Below are 17844 nucleotides of genomic sequence, written 5' to 3'. Positions count from 1 at the left end.
TTTCAATTGGTTCCACTTAAAAACGGAAGAAAATAAAAAATTAGTAATTGGGTAAGTAAACCGATTGTTAAAACTTCGAAGTTCAAGCTCAAAAGACAGGACTAATTAAGGACAATGAAATAAACTTGAATATTTGATGGTTAAAAGTTATAAAGATTTTGATAGATTTCCCTCTAAGAAATGAGGAAACCAAGTCCCCAGCTCGGAGATTAAATACATGCGGCTAGGGACTTCCACCCCAAAAATCTCACAAAAGAAATTTATCAAAATACACCTCATTTCAACACATCTTACCTTTCTTCTACTATTCCAAGTCAAAATCATGTGTATTTTAATAGGCATTTTGTAATTAAGAAAATTTACATAGAAATCCTACTTTACTTTTTACATTTAAAAATAGTCACATATATTTCATATTTTACAATCAAGTCTCATTTTTTAGAACATAAAATATATTTTAATTTTATTATTTTTTTTATACATTAGATTAAACTCAAATTTGGTATGTGTACTCGATTGATTTAAATAAAATGTGAGAAAAACATGTGGAGAGGTCATCTATTATTTCCTCTTGGGCACAATAAGATTTGCTTTCAAACGGCCTACAATGTCGTGTGCGTGTGTGTGTGTGTGAGAGAGAGAGAGAGAGAGAGAGAGAGAGAGAGAGAGAGAGAGCTCTTGTCTAAAGATTTGGAGAAGAAAGAGCGTGAGTTTTGTGCAAGAAAAGTAATAATGTTACTTTGGCATGAAAAAAGCACACTTGATCAGATTACGAAAGACACCAGAAAAGAAACAATAATGCTACAAGATTGACCCTAGCTTTCACTCACATACAGGTACATGGCCCAAGCAAAACCAACAAAAAATGATCAGATTACAAAAGACACCAGAATAGAAACAATAATGCTACCAGATTGACACTAGCTTTCACTCACATACAGGTACAGGGCCCAAGCAAAACCAACAAAAAATTTGACACTTAATTTACCGAGACTACAAAGAGAGAAAACACCTAGCTAACAAGCATAAAGTTGTATTACAAGCAACCCTAAAGCAAACAGGCCTGCGAATTATCAACTGCACAAAAATTAGTCATTTAGCAGCTCATTAGCTACATCCTTATAACTCACTCTCTTCTTTTTTAATAGGGTTGGGTCCATCCAAGCCATCGCTTCATTATCGGGCCCAGCCATTGACGAGGCATTCTCTGTTTCATCAATCTTGAAGCCAAGGCTAGGTATCATATCAAACAGCATAGCCTCAACTGGATCTTTCATACTACCTGGATTTGTTTCTACTTGCGTGGCCTTCCTTTCTACTGTATCAAGCACAAAAGATAAATACAATAAGATAAAAAATCACATAAAATTAATATAAGTCTCCTCCAATATCCTAACATAGTTTGCCCTCCAAGGTAATCAAATACACATTCTTAGTCTCCTCCAATGCCCTACCACATTTTGTCCTCCAATGTAATCACCAAACTTCAATTTAGTCTCAATTTAGGTAGAACCTTAGTGTGGCTCCCATAGCCAATAAGATGAGAGAAACTAGAGTTAGATGGGCTGGCCATGTGACGCGCAGACACAATATAACACTTGTTAGGAGGTCTGCGTTGATTCAAGTGGAAACGGCTAAAAAAAGGCAAATGGTAGACTCAAAAGGACATAGTTAGAAGTAATGAGAAAAAATACGGGAACTTATAGCCTCACTGAAGGTATGACCCTTAATAGAGTAGAATGACAGACCAGGATTCATGTAGCCGACCCCAATTAGTTGTGAAATGATTTTAAGGATGATGATGATGGATAATAATAAATGGACAACGTGATTTGCACGTAATAGATCAATTTAAATACATAGGGAGAAAGCATAAAGATGTTTCTTAGAGAGAACGAGAGAATAGTTTAAGAAGTATTAAAAAATGTAGGGCCCAGTCCATTTAGGTATTAATTTTTTATATGAAAATATTATATTAATATGTGATTTGTAGTACATAATATACAAAATCATCATTTTTATATAATTATAGTTTTAACAGTTATGCAGTAATTATATGAACCCGGGTTATGGTGAGTGAGCCGACTGACCTATTTTTGTGAGTCTCCTTATGTATCACACATCGATCTTAGAGACGGACATCAAAAAATGGTGCCTCCACAAAAAGGCCAAATAGATAGCGGGAAAAAATTCAAAAAACGCAATATCTATTTTTCAGAAAAGAAAATTTTGACTTCCATGGTTGAGATTAGCAAATCCTATGATTTGGGATCCAAAATCCATCTTTAAGATGGATTCTACAGTGGGGCACACATACATAGATGAATCCCTTGACTCACCGAATATTTTTCCTAATTATAAAAAAATAATTCGTAGTAAATTAATACAATTATAATTTTATAATTTATAATCATAGTTTATCTAGACACATTTTTCTTTATCAACTTTTAGGAAACAAAAAGAAAAAAGAAAATACAAAAATTGGTATATGAAATAATATTATATTAACATTGATGTTATGATACCATAATTATTACAATAATAAGAGTGTTATACAGTTATAATATTCATATTTTATATTTATTTTTTTATTATTTTGTTATTTAGGATAATCTAGAAGGAAAAGAAACTCCAATAAGGAAACTTGGTGGAGTGATGAGGTTTAAAAGAACATTAACGAAAAATGATCATGTTATAAAACTTAGTAGTGCAATAGAAACGATTTAGAAGACCATAAAAATAGTTAGAAAAACGCTAAACAAATAGAAAGTAAAGCCAAACTTAAGGCATATGATAATCTATACAATAAACCGCAACAAAAGAAGGTGAAAAAGATATCTTCAAAATAGCAATAATATTCAATAATAAGAGTGTTATACAATAATAAGAGTGTTATATAGTTATAATATTCATATTTTATATTGATTTATTTTTTATTTTGTTATTTAGGAGAATCTAGAGGGAAAAGAAACTCCAATAAGGACTTGGTGGTGGAGTGATGAGGTTCAAAAGGCTATTAACAAAAAATGATCATGTTATAAAACTTAGCAATGTAATAGAAACGATTTAGAAGAGCATAAAAATACTAAGAAAAACGCTAAACAAAAAGAAAGTAAAGCTAAACTTAAGGCATATGATAATCTATACAATAAACTGCAACAAAGAAGGTGAAAAAGATATCTTCCAATTAGCAAAAATTAGAGAAAAACAAAGTAGGGATCTAAACCATATTAAATGCACTAAGAGTGAGGATCAAAGGGTCTTGGTGAAAGATGACGAGGTCAATGAAAGGTGATGAGTTTATTTTCAAAAGTTATTAAATGACAAACAAAATAGGAACATAACGATAGAAGGAATTGGTGGTACAAATGAGGGCGGAGGTCATAGATACATTCGTAGGATTAGGACGTCAGAACTGAAACAAGCATTGAAAATGATGAAGATAGGAAAAGCTTTAAGACCAGATGGTATCCCGATATAGGTTTGAAAGCGCATGGGGGAGATTGGCATTGAGCTATTCAACAAGGTGTTGAGAACAATGAAAATGCTAGACGAATGGATGAAAAGTATTGTGGTAACTATTTACTTGTGGGAACTATTTACAAGGACAAATGAGACATACGGAATTGTGTGAATTATCGAGGGATCAAACTTATGAGTCATACTATGAAGCTCTGAGAGAAAGTGATTGAGCAACGATTAAGATATGAAACAAGTGTATCTGAAAATCAATTTGGTTTTATGCTAGAAAAGTCAACAACTGAGGCTATTTTCCTACTTAGGCAACTGATTGAGAAGTTTAGGGCGAAGGGAAAAGACCTTCACATGATCTTTATTGATCGAGAAAAAACTTATGATAGACTACTTCGAGATTTGATATGGTGGTTGTTCAAAACAAAAGGAGTCTCTAAACACTACATCGACTTGGTGAGTGATATCTACGATGATGCACTAACTAGTGTATGAACTAGTGGAGAGACAAGTGAGTTTTCAGTGATAATAGATTCACATCAAGGGTCAACATTGAGCCCATACCTCTCTGTCTTAGTTATGGACGACTGAACTACGCACCTACAAGATGAGGTACCATGGCACATGTTTGCAGATGACATAGTTTTGATCAATGAGACCCGAAACGACGTCAACACAAAGTTAGAACTTTGGAGGGATGCTCTAGAATCCAAAAGTTTTAAAATTAGCCAGACTAAATAGAGTATATAGAATTGAAGTTTAGTAATAATAGGAGTAGAGATGGGGAATTAGTTAAGATTGACGGTCAGGAAGTACAAAAAAGACCACAATTTCAATATCTTGGGTCGATAATCCAGAAAAATGGAGAGATCGATGAAGATGTTGCACACAAAATTAGAGTTGGGTGGGTGAAGTGGAGATGTGCAACCATAATTTTATGTGATCGCCACATACCAATGAAGCCAAAAGGCAAGTTCTATAGGACAATTGTTAGACCAGCTTTGCTCGATAGGACAAAATGTAAGGCGGACAAAAAAAAAAAATATACCCATAGAATAAGTGTAACAGAGGTGAGGATGTTGAGATGGATGAATGGAAAGAGAAGGGATAGATTTCGAAATGAATCCATTCAAGAGAATTTAGGTGTGGCACCAATAAGCGATAAGATGAGAGAAAGAAGACTTAGGTGGCCTAGCCATGTGGCGACGACCAAATACAGCTGTTGTCAGGAGATGCGAGATAGTTCAAGTGAAATGACTGAAAAGGATAAGAGGTAGGCCCAAAAGGACATGGTTGAGAGTAGTTCGAAAAGATATGGGAATTTATAGCCTCACTGCAAGTATGGCTTTTAATATAGCAGAATGGCAGAACAGGATTCATGTAGGTCGATAATTTGGAAAAAGACTATGATGATGATGATGACGATTATTTTGTTATTTATGTTTGAAATATTATACTATTATATTAACATTAATATTATGATATTAATATGACGAAAAAGTTTATATAAGGTTGCAACCTTAAAATGAAGAACAATAGATGCACCTCAAAAATATATTGGAAAGGTTGTTTTAATGTTGAAAAACCATCTAATTGATCATCTCAATATTGAGATGTATGAATATGAAAAAACAAAAAAAGAGTGTTTGAGTCCCAGAAATAGTGCCTCTTGCAACACATTATCTAGACCGTCCATTTTTAAGATTTTCATATGTTTTATAGATCTACTTGATTTTAACCATTTTTGGAGTTTAAAATTTTCTAATTAGATATGAAAATAGATTGTAAGATAATCCTAAGAATTTTTACAACAAAATTACAAGTTATGATAAAATTTGGAGGTGCATTTAAGGTTGCAACCTTGTAGAAACGACACCCTTAATATTATGATATTATATTCTTGTCTAATTATTATAATAATGATTTTATCGTAAGATATAATAATTACACGTAGTCCTATTACATTATTTAATAGTACTATTTATATTGTTATTTATTATCATTATTAGTGAAATATTTATTATTGAAATAGTATAAATATATTAAGGGTGGAGTATATTTTGCTGGTCATATGTTATTAAAAAGTGGCCTAATACACATTAGAATATGTTTATTTTCACTTTCATATATTTTTAAGGGAAATTTTGTCAAAATAAATTTAAGATATCAACAATTTAACATTTTACCCATATGTTTTCATTTAACTTCAGAATGCCTATCAAAATTTACATCCTTTTAAGTTGGAATAGAAAAATGTTAAATAGTTAAAAAATGTGGTGCAATTGATAAATTCTCTATTTTTAATAATATATATTTCATACATGAAGATTTCTCTCCCAAAATTTCTCAAGTACATATATTTTCTCTAGCCAATCCTAAAATATCTCTCTATCTAAAAGAGATTTTTTTTCAAAAAATAAAAAGATATCCTAAATTATGCCCTAAACATCTCTATTTGAGATTCACATCTCCTAAATCCACTCTAGAGATAGAGTGCCCCTTTATTGAGATATGTGTCCAACCCTAACTGTGGCTTAATAAGGTAGTAGAGATAACCATATATACCTGTCAATAAACCATAAATGAGAGAGAGAGAGATGTCAAATTACATCGTATACACTTGAATCAAGCAAGTTCTTGGGGAATGTTAAGGGTATCTTATTCATCATCATCACCATCAAAGCCTTTTCCCAACTATTTGGGTTCAGCATTAAAGGCATCCAAATGATTTTCATGTTATCATACTCTGACTCGACCAGTTAACTAATTTGGGCCCATTCATGATATTAAAGGGAAAAGTGAGGAAGGAAGTTCTAGCAGTAAAAGTATAGCACCAGAAAATAACTCCTCTAAAGAGTTAGATTCGGCTGAACATGCTGGAATCACACCTATAGCCTGGAAAGAAAATCTATGTTGAAGCGATAGACACCCAGTCACATAAATTTCATACCTTTTTCTTCTGCTTTTTCACCTTCCTGGTTACGTGCTTCTCTCTCTACGTTTACACCACATGCAGCGTTATAAGGCTTTACATGCTCTCTATCAGGGCTCTTGCCATCTTTGATAGTATATTCCTCCTTTATGTAGTCACCATGTGTAACATTTTCAGACTGACATCTTTCTTCTTTTTGCTCCCTAAGGCACAATGCATCATGAGAATCACTTTTCTCAGATTCATTTCCACTGATTCTAACTGCTCGACCACGTCTAGAGTGAGTACTTCGTGCTTGAATTCCACCTGCTATTTTTCTTTTTATAGTCGCATGAGCTGTTGGTTTCTGTCCATTTGCTTTCCCGTGAGTTGAAGCAGTAACTGTTCGGCCTTTGCTTGCATCCAAATTTCCCGATACATCAAAATCAGATCCTCTGAGAAAATGAGAACACAGATTGCATTGTCAGAAAAACTCTTCTCGACTTCCCACCTAAAGGCTACTTATATATAGAAATAAAAGTGCATTTGAAGTGATGCCATATAGCACGGTCGCCTCTCCCTTTCAATAAGGAGGTCCTAACGAAACAAAACTATTATCAAAGGTAGCAGTCGCAAGGTTATGTGATACATACTCTGCTTCTACCATCCCCTCCTCCATGTTGTCACCATGTACAGCATTGACAGACTGATGTTGTTCTTCTTTTTGTTCCCTAAAGCTTAATTCATCATGAGAATCACTGTTCTCGGATTCATTTCCACTGATTCTAACAGCTCGGCCACGCCTAGCACGAGTACTTCGTGCTGGGATTCCACCCCTTCTTTTTCTTTTTACAGTCTCACGAATTGTTGGTTTCTGTCTGCTTTTTATTCTGCAAGTTTGGTTTTGGCTTGTATCCAAATTCTCCGACACACCAAAATCAGATCCTCTGAAATGATAAAAATACAAATTTAACCAACAGAAAAAGTCAATCTCTTCGCATTTTGCTATTTAAAAGGGTAGTTATATATATAAAAACATAAGTGCAATCAAGGGGACATACATAGGATTCAAAATATAGCAGGGCGGTCTCTCACTCCCAATAAACAGGAGGTTCAAAAGAAACAAAACTCTTACAAAAGATAGCATACAAAAGGTAGCAGTTGATCAAGGTTACACAATACATACTCTGGTTCTAACATCCATTCCACACTTTCTGGCCTCAAATTATATGCATCCTCTTGCAGTTTCTGACCCTCTTCCAAGCAGTCTTCTATCCATTTGTGCCTTAGAATATGCAATCTTTTATTCCTCAGGAAACGTCTCTCTGAATCTGGAAAACTGCAAACCAGACATATTAGATGCCAGGAGTCACAATGCTTGTAACCAAGGCATTGAAAGGCAGCAATCTAGATAGGAATCGCTCGATCTAGATTGGGTTTGGGGGTTGGGCAATATGGGTCTATGGCCACTGGCATCACCCGATTCTCACGCATTTTTATATTACTATCATTATTTTCCTCGATCTCGCCAACCAAGATTGCCTAATTTGGCTGATCTTGATCAGTTCACCGGAGGTTCAATGCGGATCAGTTCATCAAGGGCAAATTAAAAACCCGATTCTGGGGTTTTAAAACATTGCTGGTAACTAAGCACAAAAATTAAAACCTGCATGGGAATGCATGATATCACAGAGGAAATGTATAGTCCAATAGAGTATTGAAAACCATAATCTCGTCACCGATTCAATGAAATTACAGATGGGAATGGAGAGCGAGTGGGACACACCAGAAGAGGACAAGATCTCAATAGTGGCTCACTGGGTCCCACTCCCTCTCCATCACCCTCCAACTCACTGGACAGTGATGAACCCAATGGACTATGACTTTCCAAAGTCCAACGCATTGAGTATACACCCCATTACCATAACATGGAGGAGGAATAGAAAAACCCGAGATTATGCACCTCTCGAGCAGCGCACAGCAGTCCACATGAAAGTCTGTTGTTGAAACAATCACCAAATGAGTAGCAGAGGACAGGTTATTAGTTACTTGTCCACCATACATCAAAACTTCAAGCTTCATCCTCCTTGAAGTAATATCCGTGATAATTTGGGAATCTGAATTCCTTACGTTCAAAACACCAGTATTAGTTGAAGAAACAACGTGTTTTAAGTCGATTCAGTAGAATAGCAGTAACAAGTCAACCTGCAAATTGTTGCAGTCAGAATACGCAATTTTCGAATGACAACAACGTTGGGAATTGAAAATGGCAGATAAACATGGTCATTATCTAGCTAAATTTTGGTCCCAAAAGGCAGAAGTCGGAGGTGAGAAATTTTACTTGTGTGTTCAATAAAGCCACCTTTTATGAAATTTAGAAATAAAACCCAGTCAAAATAACAAATTTAAACTGCTTATCCAAACTAGTCAATGAAAGTTTATATAGGAGTGAAGGTTTTGCACCCAACCATGGTACAAACATAGGACCCTATATTGTTCATATTGAAGTAGTAAGTGAAGGTTCAAAACCTATTGTAATATATTGTAATTACCAGTTTTATTGGAGCTAGCAATTGCACCGCATCTCATCCAATGATGAATCTTTAGACGGATGAGATGCAGCAGATGGTTACAAAGCTTTCATACGCAATATACTGCCTTTTTGAATTTTCGGATGAAAGGAACTTGGATTCAAAAGTTAAATGTGGAATCCAATTTCTGCTTCTACGCTAATGGATGTGCTCCATGTGGGTGATGTCACACCCCATGTGGATGATGCCACACCCCTCCTAATGACCAAAAATACCATTACTAAAAAAATATTGTATTACAAAACAAGGGTATATAAGTGTACAAAATTTGTTGAGTACAATTATAAAATGCTCTATAGTATGAGCACCCTAACATAAATTATATATATATATATATATATATATATATATATATATAGGGGAATGATTTCATGCAACGGTTGTATAGTAATATAATGCAACCATACTTCTAGAAAACCATATTTAATACATTTGTATGACCCTAAATTTTGCACACACTCCATCCCAATAATCAATACCAAAAAAATAAAATTCAATTTTCACCCTAGATATAGTCAAAATGAGCACCCTCCAACAATGAATCTCGACCATCTATTTGGTGAATTTCAAGATCTAGACCTTTACAAATTCAAAATCAATTTTTTATTTTTTAGCACTGTTAATCTAATGATACTAAAGCAATCTAAAATTTTTGGAAAGAAAATAATCCTTCTAAGGCCCTGATCTAAGCATCTTATTAAAATGGATGGCCTATATTAGTTGTGCTCAAAAAACATATTTTGGGGTATATTTTCAATTTTTTCTTTTTTTGTGATTGTTCATTAGATTGAAAACAACGTATATTTAGAAACAAATGGGTTTAACATGGCTTTTGAAGGTTGTTGCATAATATTACTATACAACCGTTGCATGAAATCACTCCCCATATATATATATATATATATATATATATATATATATATATATGGGGCAGTGATCTAATGCAACAGTTGCATCATAGTATAATGCAACAACACGTCTAGAAAACCATGTTTGTGGTATTTTGCATGACCCAAAATTTTGTACACACACTCTCTTCATCTCAATAATCAATCCCAAAAAAAAAAAAAATCAATTTGAACCCCTAGATATGGTCAAAATGAGTCCCTCCAACAACGAATCGAGACCACTCATTTGGTGAATTTCAAGATCTTACCTTACAAACTCAAAATCATTTTTTTCTTTTTTACCATTGTTCATCTAATAATAATAAAGCCATCTAAAAAAAATAGAAAAGAAAAAAAATCCATCTAAGGCCTAGATCTAAGTATCTTATCAAAATGGACGGCCTACGTTAACTGTGCTAAAAAAATACTTTCTAGGTTGCGTTTTCGAATTTTTTTTTTTGTGATTGTTCGTTAGAATGAAAAGATTGTATATTTTAAAATTTGGATCAAACAAATGGCCATAACATGATTTTTGAAGGTTGTTGCATTATATTATGATAAAACCGTTGCATGAAATCACTGCCCTATATATATATATATATATATTAAACCTTGCAATAGCTAGGCAGCTATAATGAATATTAATATAAGAGGAATCCGAGCCATCAGATCTTTATCATATAGTTCAGAATGCATATCACCATATGAATTTTAATTTTTTTTCTATAAATCTGATTAAGATGAAATGTTGAGTGTATATACCTAACACTATTGCACACCATATAAAAATATATAAAAATTATTTTCAACAATTTAAAATGACCAAATTACCCCCATCATTTTTCAGGGGTATTTCGATCATTTTATATTTTGGGAAATATTTTGTATATATTTTTTAATTGTGCGGCCTATTTTTTAGTACACACGTCTAAAATTTCATTATGATCCGATTTGTAGAAAAAATATTAAAATTCATATAGTGATATACATTATGAACCACATGATGAAGATCTGACGGCTAAGATTCCACCTATATTACTATTCATTATAGCTGCCCAGTTATTGTTAGCTTTATATATATATATATATATATATATATATATATATATATATATATATATATATATATATATATATATATATATATATATATATCTATATATATATATATATATATATATTTGAAGACAAGAGGCACATGAATGAGAATTCTTACTTTGACTGCAGTTGGTGGAAAATGTAGATGCAGCAATCCTGGAATTGGCACCATTTTTCACTTGGGCAGCATTTCTTCTTATAGAAAGCAAATTCTTTTGAGTCATCCACTTTGTCCATCTTATTGAAGAGCTAGAGAAATTGCCAGTAAGGGAGATTACTGATCAACCATAGCATACAACCAATGCAATCACAAATGCCAAATATAGATGGATAAACACCTAGAAGTTGAGTATTTAGAGTCATCCACTTTGTCTATCTTATTGAAGAGCTAGAGAAATTGCCAGTAAGGAAGAAAAGTGATCAACCATAGCATTCAACCAATGCAATCACAAATGCCAAGTATAGATGGATAAACACCTAAAAGTTGAGTTCTTTTTTTTTTCCTTTGGGGGGCGATGTTGGGGTGGGAAGAAAAAAGGTGGAAAGAATGATAAAAGGCACCTGCAATTATTTATGCTTGCCTTTTACCAAATGTTATGTACAAGTAATTAGAAGAAATAGACTCAAACAAGAATCCCAACATAGCATATATTGAGACATAGGGAATTAAAAATCAGCAACCAATTTTGCTGTTAAACCATCACAAACACAATGTGACTTGTTGACTAGCCCTTTGAAACAAAACGTGCAAGCCAACAAACTGGCATTACTCTAAAAAATTGTGCACTAGTCGTCTTCAACGAATTTAATTTATCAATGGTGAAGTAAACGTGCTATTGCAATTCAAGTATTCTAGGGATTTAAAACTGATAGACTATTCACAAAAAAGATTTTGTGGTACAAAACACTTCTTTTTTTCTTTCCAACATTCATAAACCTACAAGAGCATTTATTTAACTGCAATTTTTATCATGCACGTGTATCCTAAGCCATACACTTCAAACTCAAAAGAACTGCTCCCACAGTTATGTTTTTAAAACCTTAAAAAATAAATTCGTAAAATCCACCAATAAGCATACCTCCCTAAGGTCGGTAACATCCAGATCCCAGTAATAGTAATCTGAAAAGGCATCGATCTCTTCTTTTAATTTCTTCTTAGAAGAGTCTGAAAGAAACAGGTAATACCTGATGTACGAGAACAGCATCATTTTTTGCAGAAAGATACCACAAAAGAAATAAAAACAAGACATAAGTCTCAGAGAACAAGTTGCCAGTTTGGATAGAATCACAAACTTTGGTTGCAAATGCAAGAGCTGCTTTTGTGAGTAACAATCCAAAACCCATGAGTAGTGTAGGACATCTCCACGAAGCACTGCAGCTTGGTATTTGATCCCTACAATATTTATCTAAGGGTGATCAGATATTTGATAAAGCCCAACTAACAACATCCAGAAGAACTGAAATTGCATAACATACCTTTCCTCTCAGCTGCTATGCAGTGAGTTACAGAATCATTCAGATTCATTGAGAAACTGCCCCCATTCTCAACAACCATTTTATGAAAGAAATCCACAGAATACGTGGGAGGAACATTTACAAAGTCTATGAAAGTCAAGGTAAGGGACAAAATCATCATCATCCTAAAAAACAGAAATATTAAAAATCATCTAAGACAACAAATTATATGGGAATATGCTGTGAAAATCAAACGTGCACGACTGAAATGGGAAAAATGCTTTAACATAGTCGACAAAACCAGAGACAAGGCAAACAACAAGAGCAAATATTAAAAAAACTGAATAGAGAGAATGGTCATTGCCAATATTGTTTTCAAGAGACATTAAGAAAAAGAAAAACACAATTTTAATACTATAGTTTCTAGCAACTCCACAAATGCCACCTTTGTTTTCCGTTTATCAAAATTGCAATCAAAGTTGAACTAATCTTCCATGAAAATATTTTACTGTATTATTCGATATCAATGCCCTTTTTCTTATCCTATAATAACCAGTGGTCACACCCATTGCTTAGCGGTGTTTACATTGCTTCTGATTCTAAACCATAATACATCAGCTCCCTATTTCCACACTGAAACACTCTCCCCAACCATGAACCATTTAACCATCTCTGTTCACCGAAACCACAAATTCTTTGGCCTTTTCCATCTACTCAAGCCCAATTTTCATATAGCTCTCTCTACCATATTAGCTCTCTCTACCCTATTTCATACACCCCCCCTTTGGCCCTCTCTATCTAGTATCTACTTAAACCCCAAATACGTATAACTCTCTTTCATAAACTCCTTCATTCCCTCCCTCCCCCGACATACCCTCTCACCCTTCATCTCTCCGCTCCCCCCAACCCACACCCCAGGAAGAAAGGGTTGAGTAAAGACGGCCTTGATATCAAATTAATACTTAAATATCAAATTAATACCTAATTGCAAGAGAAAAAGAATATTAGATTGTATAATTGTAATATATCTCTTTTGAATTAAGAAATTACAAATCAATAACCGGGAGGACTCTAAATATCAACAATAGCAATATGATAAAATTTACTTTAATTAATATGTGATTTTGGAGAAGAAATGAAGAATCTGCCGCTTCCCAATACCCATTCTTTTATATTTCATTCTTCCTGGTAGAGAATTCTATTATTACTTTGAGGAAACAATCTGTGATTCTTGATTTCACCAAACACAAAATACTAAAGATAGTTTGAGGAAACAATCTGTGATAACACAATGCTAGAGAGAGACGGGTTGGGTTCGAATACCTGAAAAATGGAAAACATAAGTTTTTGAAGAAAGTGATAAAATTTTGAACAAGGCAGCAGTAATCAATTTTGAGTGAAACTTGGGTGGTATTTTGCAAAACCTCAAATAATGGTGGCATTTTTTAAGATTTGAAAACCATGGTCGCAAAGGTGAGGTTCCCCAAAGTTAGTTTTGACATCAATGTGACACGCAATTGGAGAGACATGGAAGAGATCTCATGCAACATAAAACACTTTACGAAGCCATACTGCAGTGTGATGAAAACTATTAGGGATACAGAACATCATGTTTGTAAACAGTAAACTCTCTTCCTTGACTCTGGAGATGTCTGTTTGAATGAAATGAGAAGGCACGACTGTGGTCATCTTATTGGGTCCTTTTCTCAATGGCCTTTTACGTTTTGGTCCTTTATTATTCAAGCCCCCGGGCTCCATATCTCTTTGCATGGTGCCATCTTTGGAATGTACCAAGTCAACGAATGCTGCCCAAATAAATCCTGACTATCAGTTACAGGAGTATCCAATGCATAAAAAAAAGAGTACTACACAGAGAGTCACTAACTACAAAAGCGCATTACTGACGAAAGACTATTAACATCAAGCATACACTTCCTAGCATGTGCATGCATGCCATGATATGCACACTGCATGCACAGCACAAATCCAGAGGGGCCTTGGAACATTTTACAGTAGCAGTATAGCTGTCAAAGAAGGAATCAATGTAACGTATGTCTAAGAAACAAAAGAATGGAGAAGCAGCTTCAGTTCATGATAAGAAATGAATACAATTACCCTTTGTCACTGTGCTCCCAACAAGTGAATTTTTTTTCCCCCAAAAGTTCCTAATAAAGGAATTCTACGATCATAACAATAGCCTCAGGACAGACCTGGGATTCAAGGTGTCCTCGAAAAAATGAACAAAATTACCCTTTGTCATTATTTTTCCAAAGAGTGATTTTTTATTTTGAATAAAGTAAATTTTGTACTGATAATTGTAAGTGAATGTATCAAAAATCTTGTAACAGGATGAGTGCCCAAGGCTGGGATTACATACCAAAGACCGAAGCTTTATACAAAAGAAACTTTTTAAAGTTGTCGAAAGTACAAAAGTCCAAATCATGAGTCAATCATAATAATGGTGAAGGTATTGATCGAGTCACCTTCTTTGCTAACAAGGCAGCCACTGGGCTCCTTTCATACCAAGTATGATCGAAAAAAGTATGACTATTGTTCAATTAAGGCTGCCGCTTGAGTTTGTTTTAAGTTCCAAGGACATAGACCTCTTTAGAGGCCCAACAGATCACCTTCATCAACTCTACTTCCACATGAAGTGTTCCACCACAACTTTGGTTGAATAATTTCACTTCCATGCAGGCATAACGACTCTGCCATGGTCGAATTCACGACCAGGAAAGAGCCTGAATCATGAAAGGAGACACTGACAGAGGCTATTTCTAATAACACCACCTATATAGTGATCACCATCAGCCTGGCATTTCAAAAAAGACATCAGTTCTGTTCAAATCAGAGGTAAACCACCCCACATCGCTGCAGTAGGCCCAAAATACACCAAGGACCTTATCCTGTCCTTCAACTCTTGCGGGCTCAAATCCTCACCCTTGAATATACAGTGATTACATTCAAACCAAATACACCAATTAGTGCCATAAAAGAGGCAAGCCACAGGAATAACCCTGCCTTTGAAAAGGGCGTGAAATAGGCTGAAAACAGTCGCCATGCATTCTGTCACCACACCTACACCCACTCAAACATGCACAAACCCCCGCACTTGTACAGTCACTAGCCAGTGAATAAAAAGATTGTCTTAGTCTCTTCCTCTTCTCTAAACAGGACACAACGATTGGAAATGGGAACATCCTTTTTTTGCATCTCATCTAGAGTTAACACTCTCTTCGAAAGAAGCAACTATGCGAAAGCTTGGAACGCCTGGGAGGTAGGACTGGATGAGGCCCTGAAAGTAATGGTTCGGCCAACATTGGCGGAGGTAGAGACAATTTATATAGAGGAGATTGTAAAGCAACCTGAGGTCAGGCGCCCAAACCAGTTTGTCAAAACCCTACTGAAGTATGAACTGATTGTAATGTAGTAGAGAAAAGATGACAATAAAGGGGTGGTCACCAAGACCCACAGATTTCTCCTAAAACAAGCTGTCCCCCAATTACCTCATAGGAATCTGAAATGAGAAAGTTGGGGTCCAAAGAGACCGAAAATAGGCTTGAGAATAGTGTATCTAGGGTGCAGTCCCAGCCCAAAGGTCTCTCCAAAGTTGAATACGGTGATCCATACTTGCTATGAAACGGATATGTCACGTGAAATCTTTGTAAACCAAACAATCCCCTTCCAAGCTGCTAATGCTATAGGACCTCATGACACTTTGGCAGCCACCCCGACTCAACAAGGCTGTATTTTGCTTAGATGACCAGTTTCCAGAGGTGGACATTTTGTTTTGCGAAATCGCTACCACCATTTAGACAGTATAGCTAAGTTACACTCATGCAGCTTGCGGATATCCAAACCACTGTCCTTTAACTTACCTAAAAAATTATTTTTTTCATTCAGCTCCTAAGAAGAGGATTATTGAGAAACTGGATGCAACTTTAACAATAACCCAAAGGGAAACAGCCAAACAGGACACCTGGGATTAATGGAATCGTTAAATAAGGGAATCACTGTACATAAAACTTAAGATGGAATACAAAGACAAGCAATTCCCCAAATGATTTAAAACCTTTCAGACCAGTTTCTCCATCTGCATAACATTTCAAAGGACACCTATATATTATATAATGTGTAAGAGGAATGGTAGGTGTCACGGGGCTATTTTTTTACTATACTCCGCCAAGCTTTGCCAAAGCCGAACCTGCAAAGCTAACCTTCCGCAAGCACACATAAGAGGAATGGAGCGAGACAAAGACAAAAGGCACGCATAAGTACGCAGGAGGCCCTCAGTCCACTCTTATTAGCTTTATACATTTGGGTGTATAGAGCCACTGATGCCCCACAATGGTCCCGGCAAGGTACTGAATACACACGCACACACTTACCCTTGGTTGCATGGCCATTAAGACAATCACTACTATTCTTGCCCACCACCTGGTGCAGTAGTGACAAGCCCACGTCACCATCAACAGCTGTCCAACATGGCTCATTAAGGGCATGGTTAATAACCTGGTCAGCCCACTCCAATAGTCATTACCAGTTTATCACAAATGCATGCCTATTCAAACATGCATGGTCATTGCACGACTATTAATGCCAGACCCATTACTTGTGTTGTTGCGCACTCATAGTGCCCTTGTGACCAGCCCATGTCTGAAGTAGTTCCCCAATCTGAATTCGAATCCCACAGCTCATAGTGATGGGTCAACACACCTGCCCAGCCCAAGTACCTGGTCATCCACACCTCTTGCACATGGGCCATGCCCATGTCTCGTTAAGTCATGCTACCCATGAATCAACCATCAAAACCTTAGCTTATTGGTCTTGGCAGTCGATCAAGTCCCACCATCTTAGACATCTATCTACACCATCTTGCCCAAGGTCTCGCACCAAGTGTCCTTACTACGAGCCCACATGTGCAAACATGTCCTCTTTCCGCATAACACCAACCTCGCCTACCATCGAGGGTTGATCAATGTCAGAGGTACTCCCTCATATAGGTTTGTCAACCTAGTGAAGGATTCAATTGCCCAAACTAGCAAAAGCCCGTACAGGACTTGAGGGTCCTTTGAAATTTTTTGGGTATAGATTACTTTATTTTTCAAAGAAGTGCAGGGTAAAATAATCAATATAACCTCTAAATATCACAAGTTAAAGACTGCATAGAATTCAGAAGTTGGTCAAGTATTGTAAAGGGAAGAATAAGGTCAACTTCTTATAAGTTTGTGCTTGATGTAACCACACAAAGTGTGCATGTATCACTCCAACAAATATTAAGGGTATGTTTGACAAAATAGGATTTGAATATTCAAACTTTTAGATATCAAAATAAAGGCATTGCCTTGCTTTCTGCATATCTAGATTTTATATTATCATGATATGTCTTTTTATGTGCACGTTTGATTGTCTAACTGTATTTAAAAATGTT

The 17844-nt window shown here is 35.4% G+C and overlaps 1 protein-coding gene across 8 annotated transcripts in view; it reads right to left on the bottom strand.

Annotated features, from left to right (window-relative positions):
* Positions 1-739: 739 nt before the first annotated feature.
* ATLIG4 (DNA ligase IV) overlaps positions 740-17844 on the bottom strand; it is a 31875-nt gene continuing 14770 nt past the window's right edge. For 7 of the 8 annotated variants that reach the window (XM_088849414.1, XM_088849421.1, XM_088849405.1 and 4 more), the window contains 10 exons: positions 14015-14218; positions 12435-12560; positions 12252-12351; positions 12038-12143; positions 11077-11207; positions 8346-8507; positions 7569-7721; positions 7036-7329; positions 6422-6837; positions 740-1318 (listed from right to left, as the gene is read on the bottom strand). In XM_088849414.1, the coding sequence (XP_088705540.1) occupies positions 1089-1318; positions 6422-6837; positions 7036-7329; positions 7569-7721; positions 8346-8507; positions 11077-11207; positions 12038-12143; positions 12252-12351; positions 12435-12560; positions 14015-14218 (1922 nt within the window). In that variant the 3' untranslated portion in view covers positions 740-1088. The remainder of the gene's footprint in view (positions 1319-6421; positions 6838-7035; positions 7330-7568; positions 7722-8345; positions 8508-11076; positions 11208-12037; positions 12144-12251; positions 12352-12434; positions 12561-14014; positions 14219-17844) is intronic. The other variant, XM_088849435.1, reaches the window with a different exon arrangement.

Source organism: Amborella trichopoda, chromosome 1 (genome assembly GCF_054954075.1).
Source record: "Amborella trichopoda isolate Santa Cruz 75 chromosome 1, AtrichopodaSantaCruz75HAP2 v2.0, whole genome shotgun sequence".
Classification (NCBI taxonomy): domain Eukaryota; kingdom Viridiplantae; phylum Streptophyta; class Magnoliopsida; order Amborellales; family Amborellaceae; genus Amborella; species Amborella trichopoda.
Note: the sequence above shows the minus strand (reverse complement) of the source record. Positions and strands in the feature narration are given on the sequence as shown.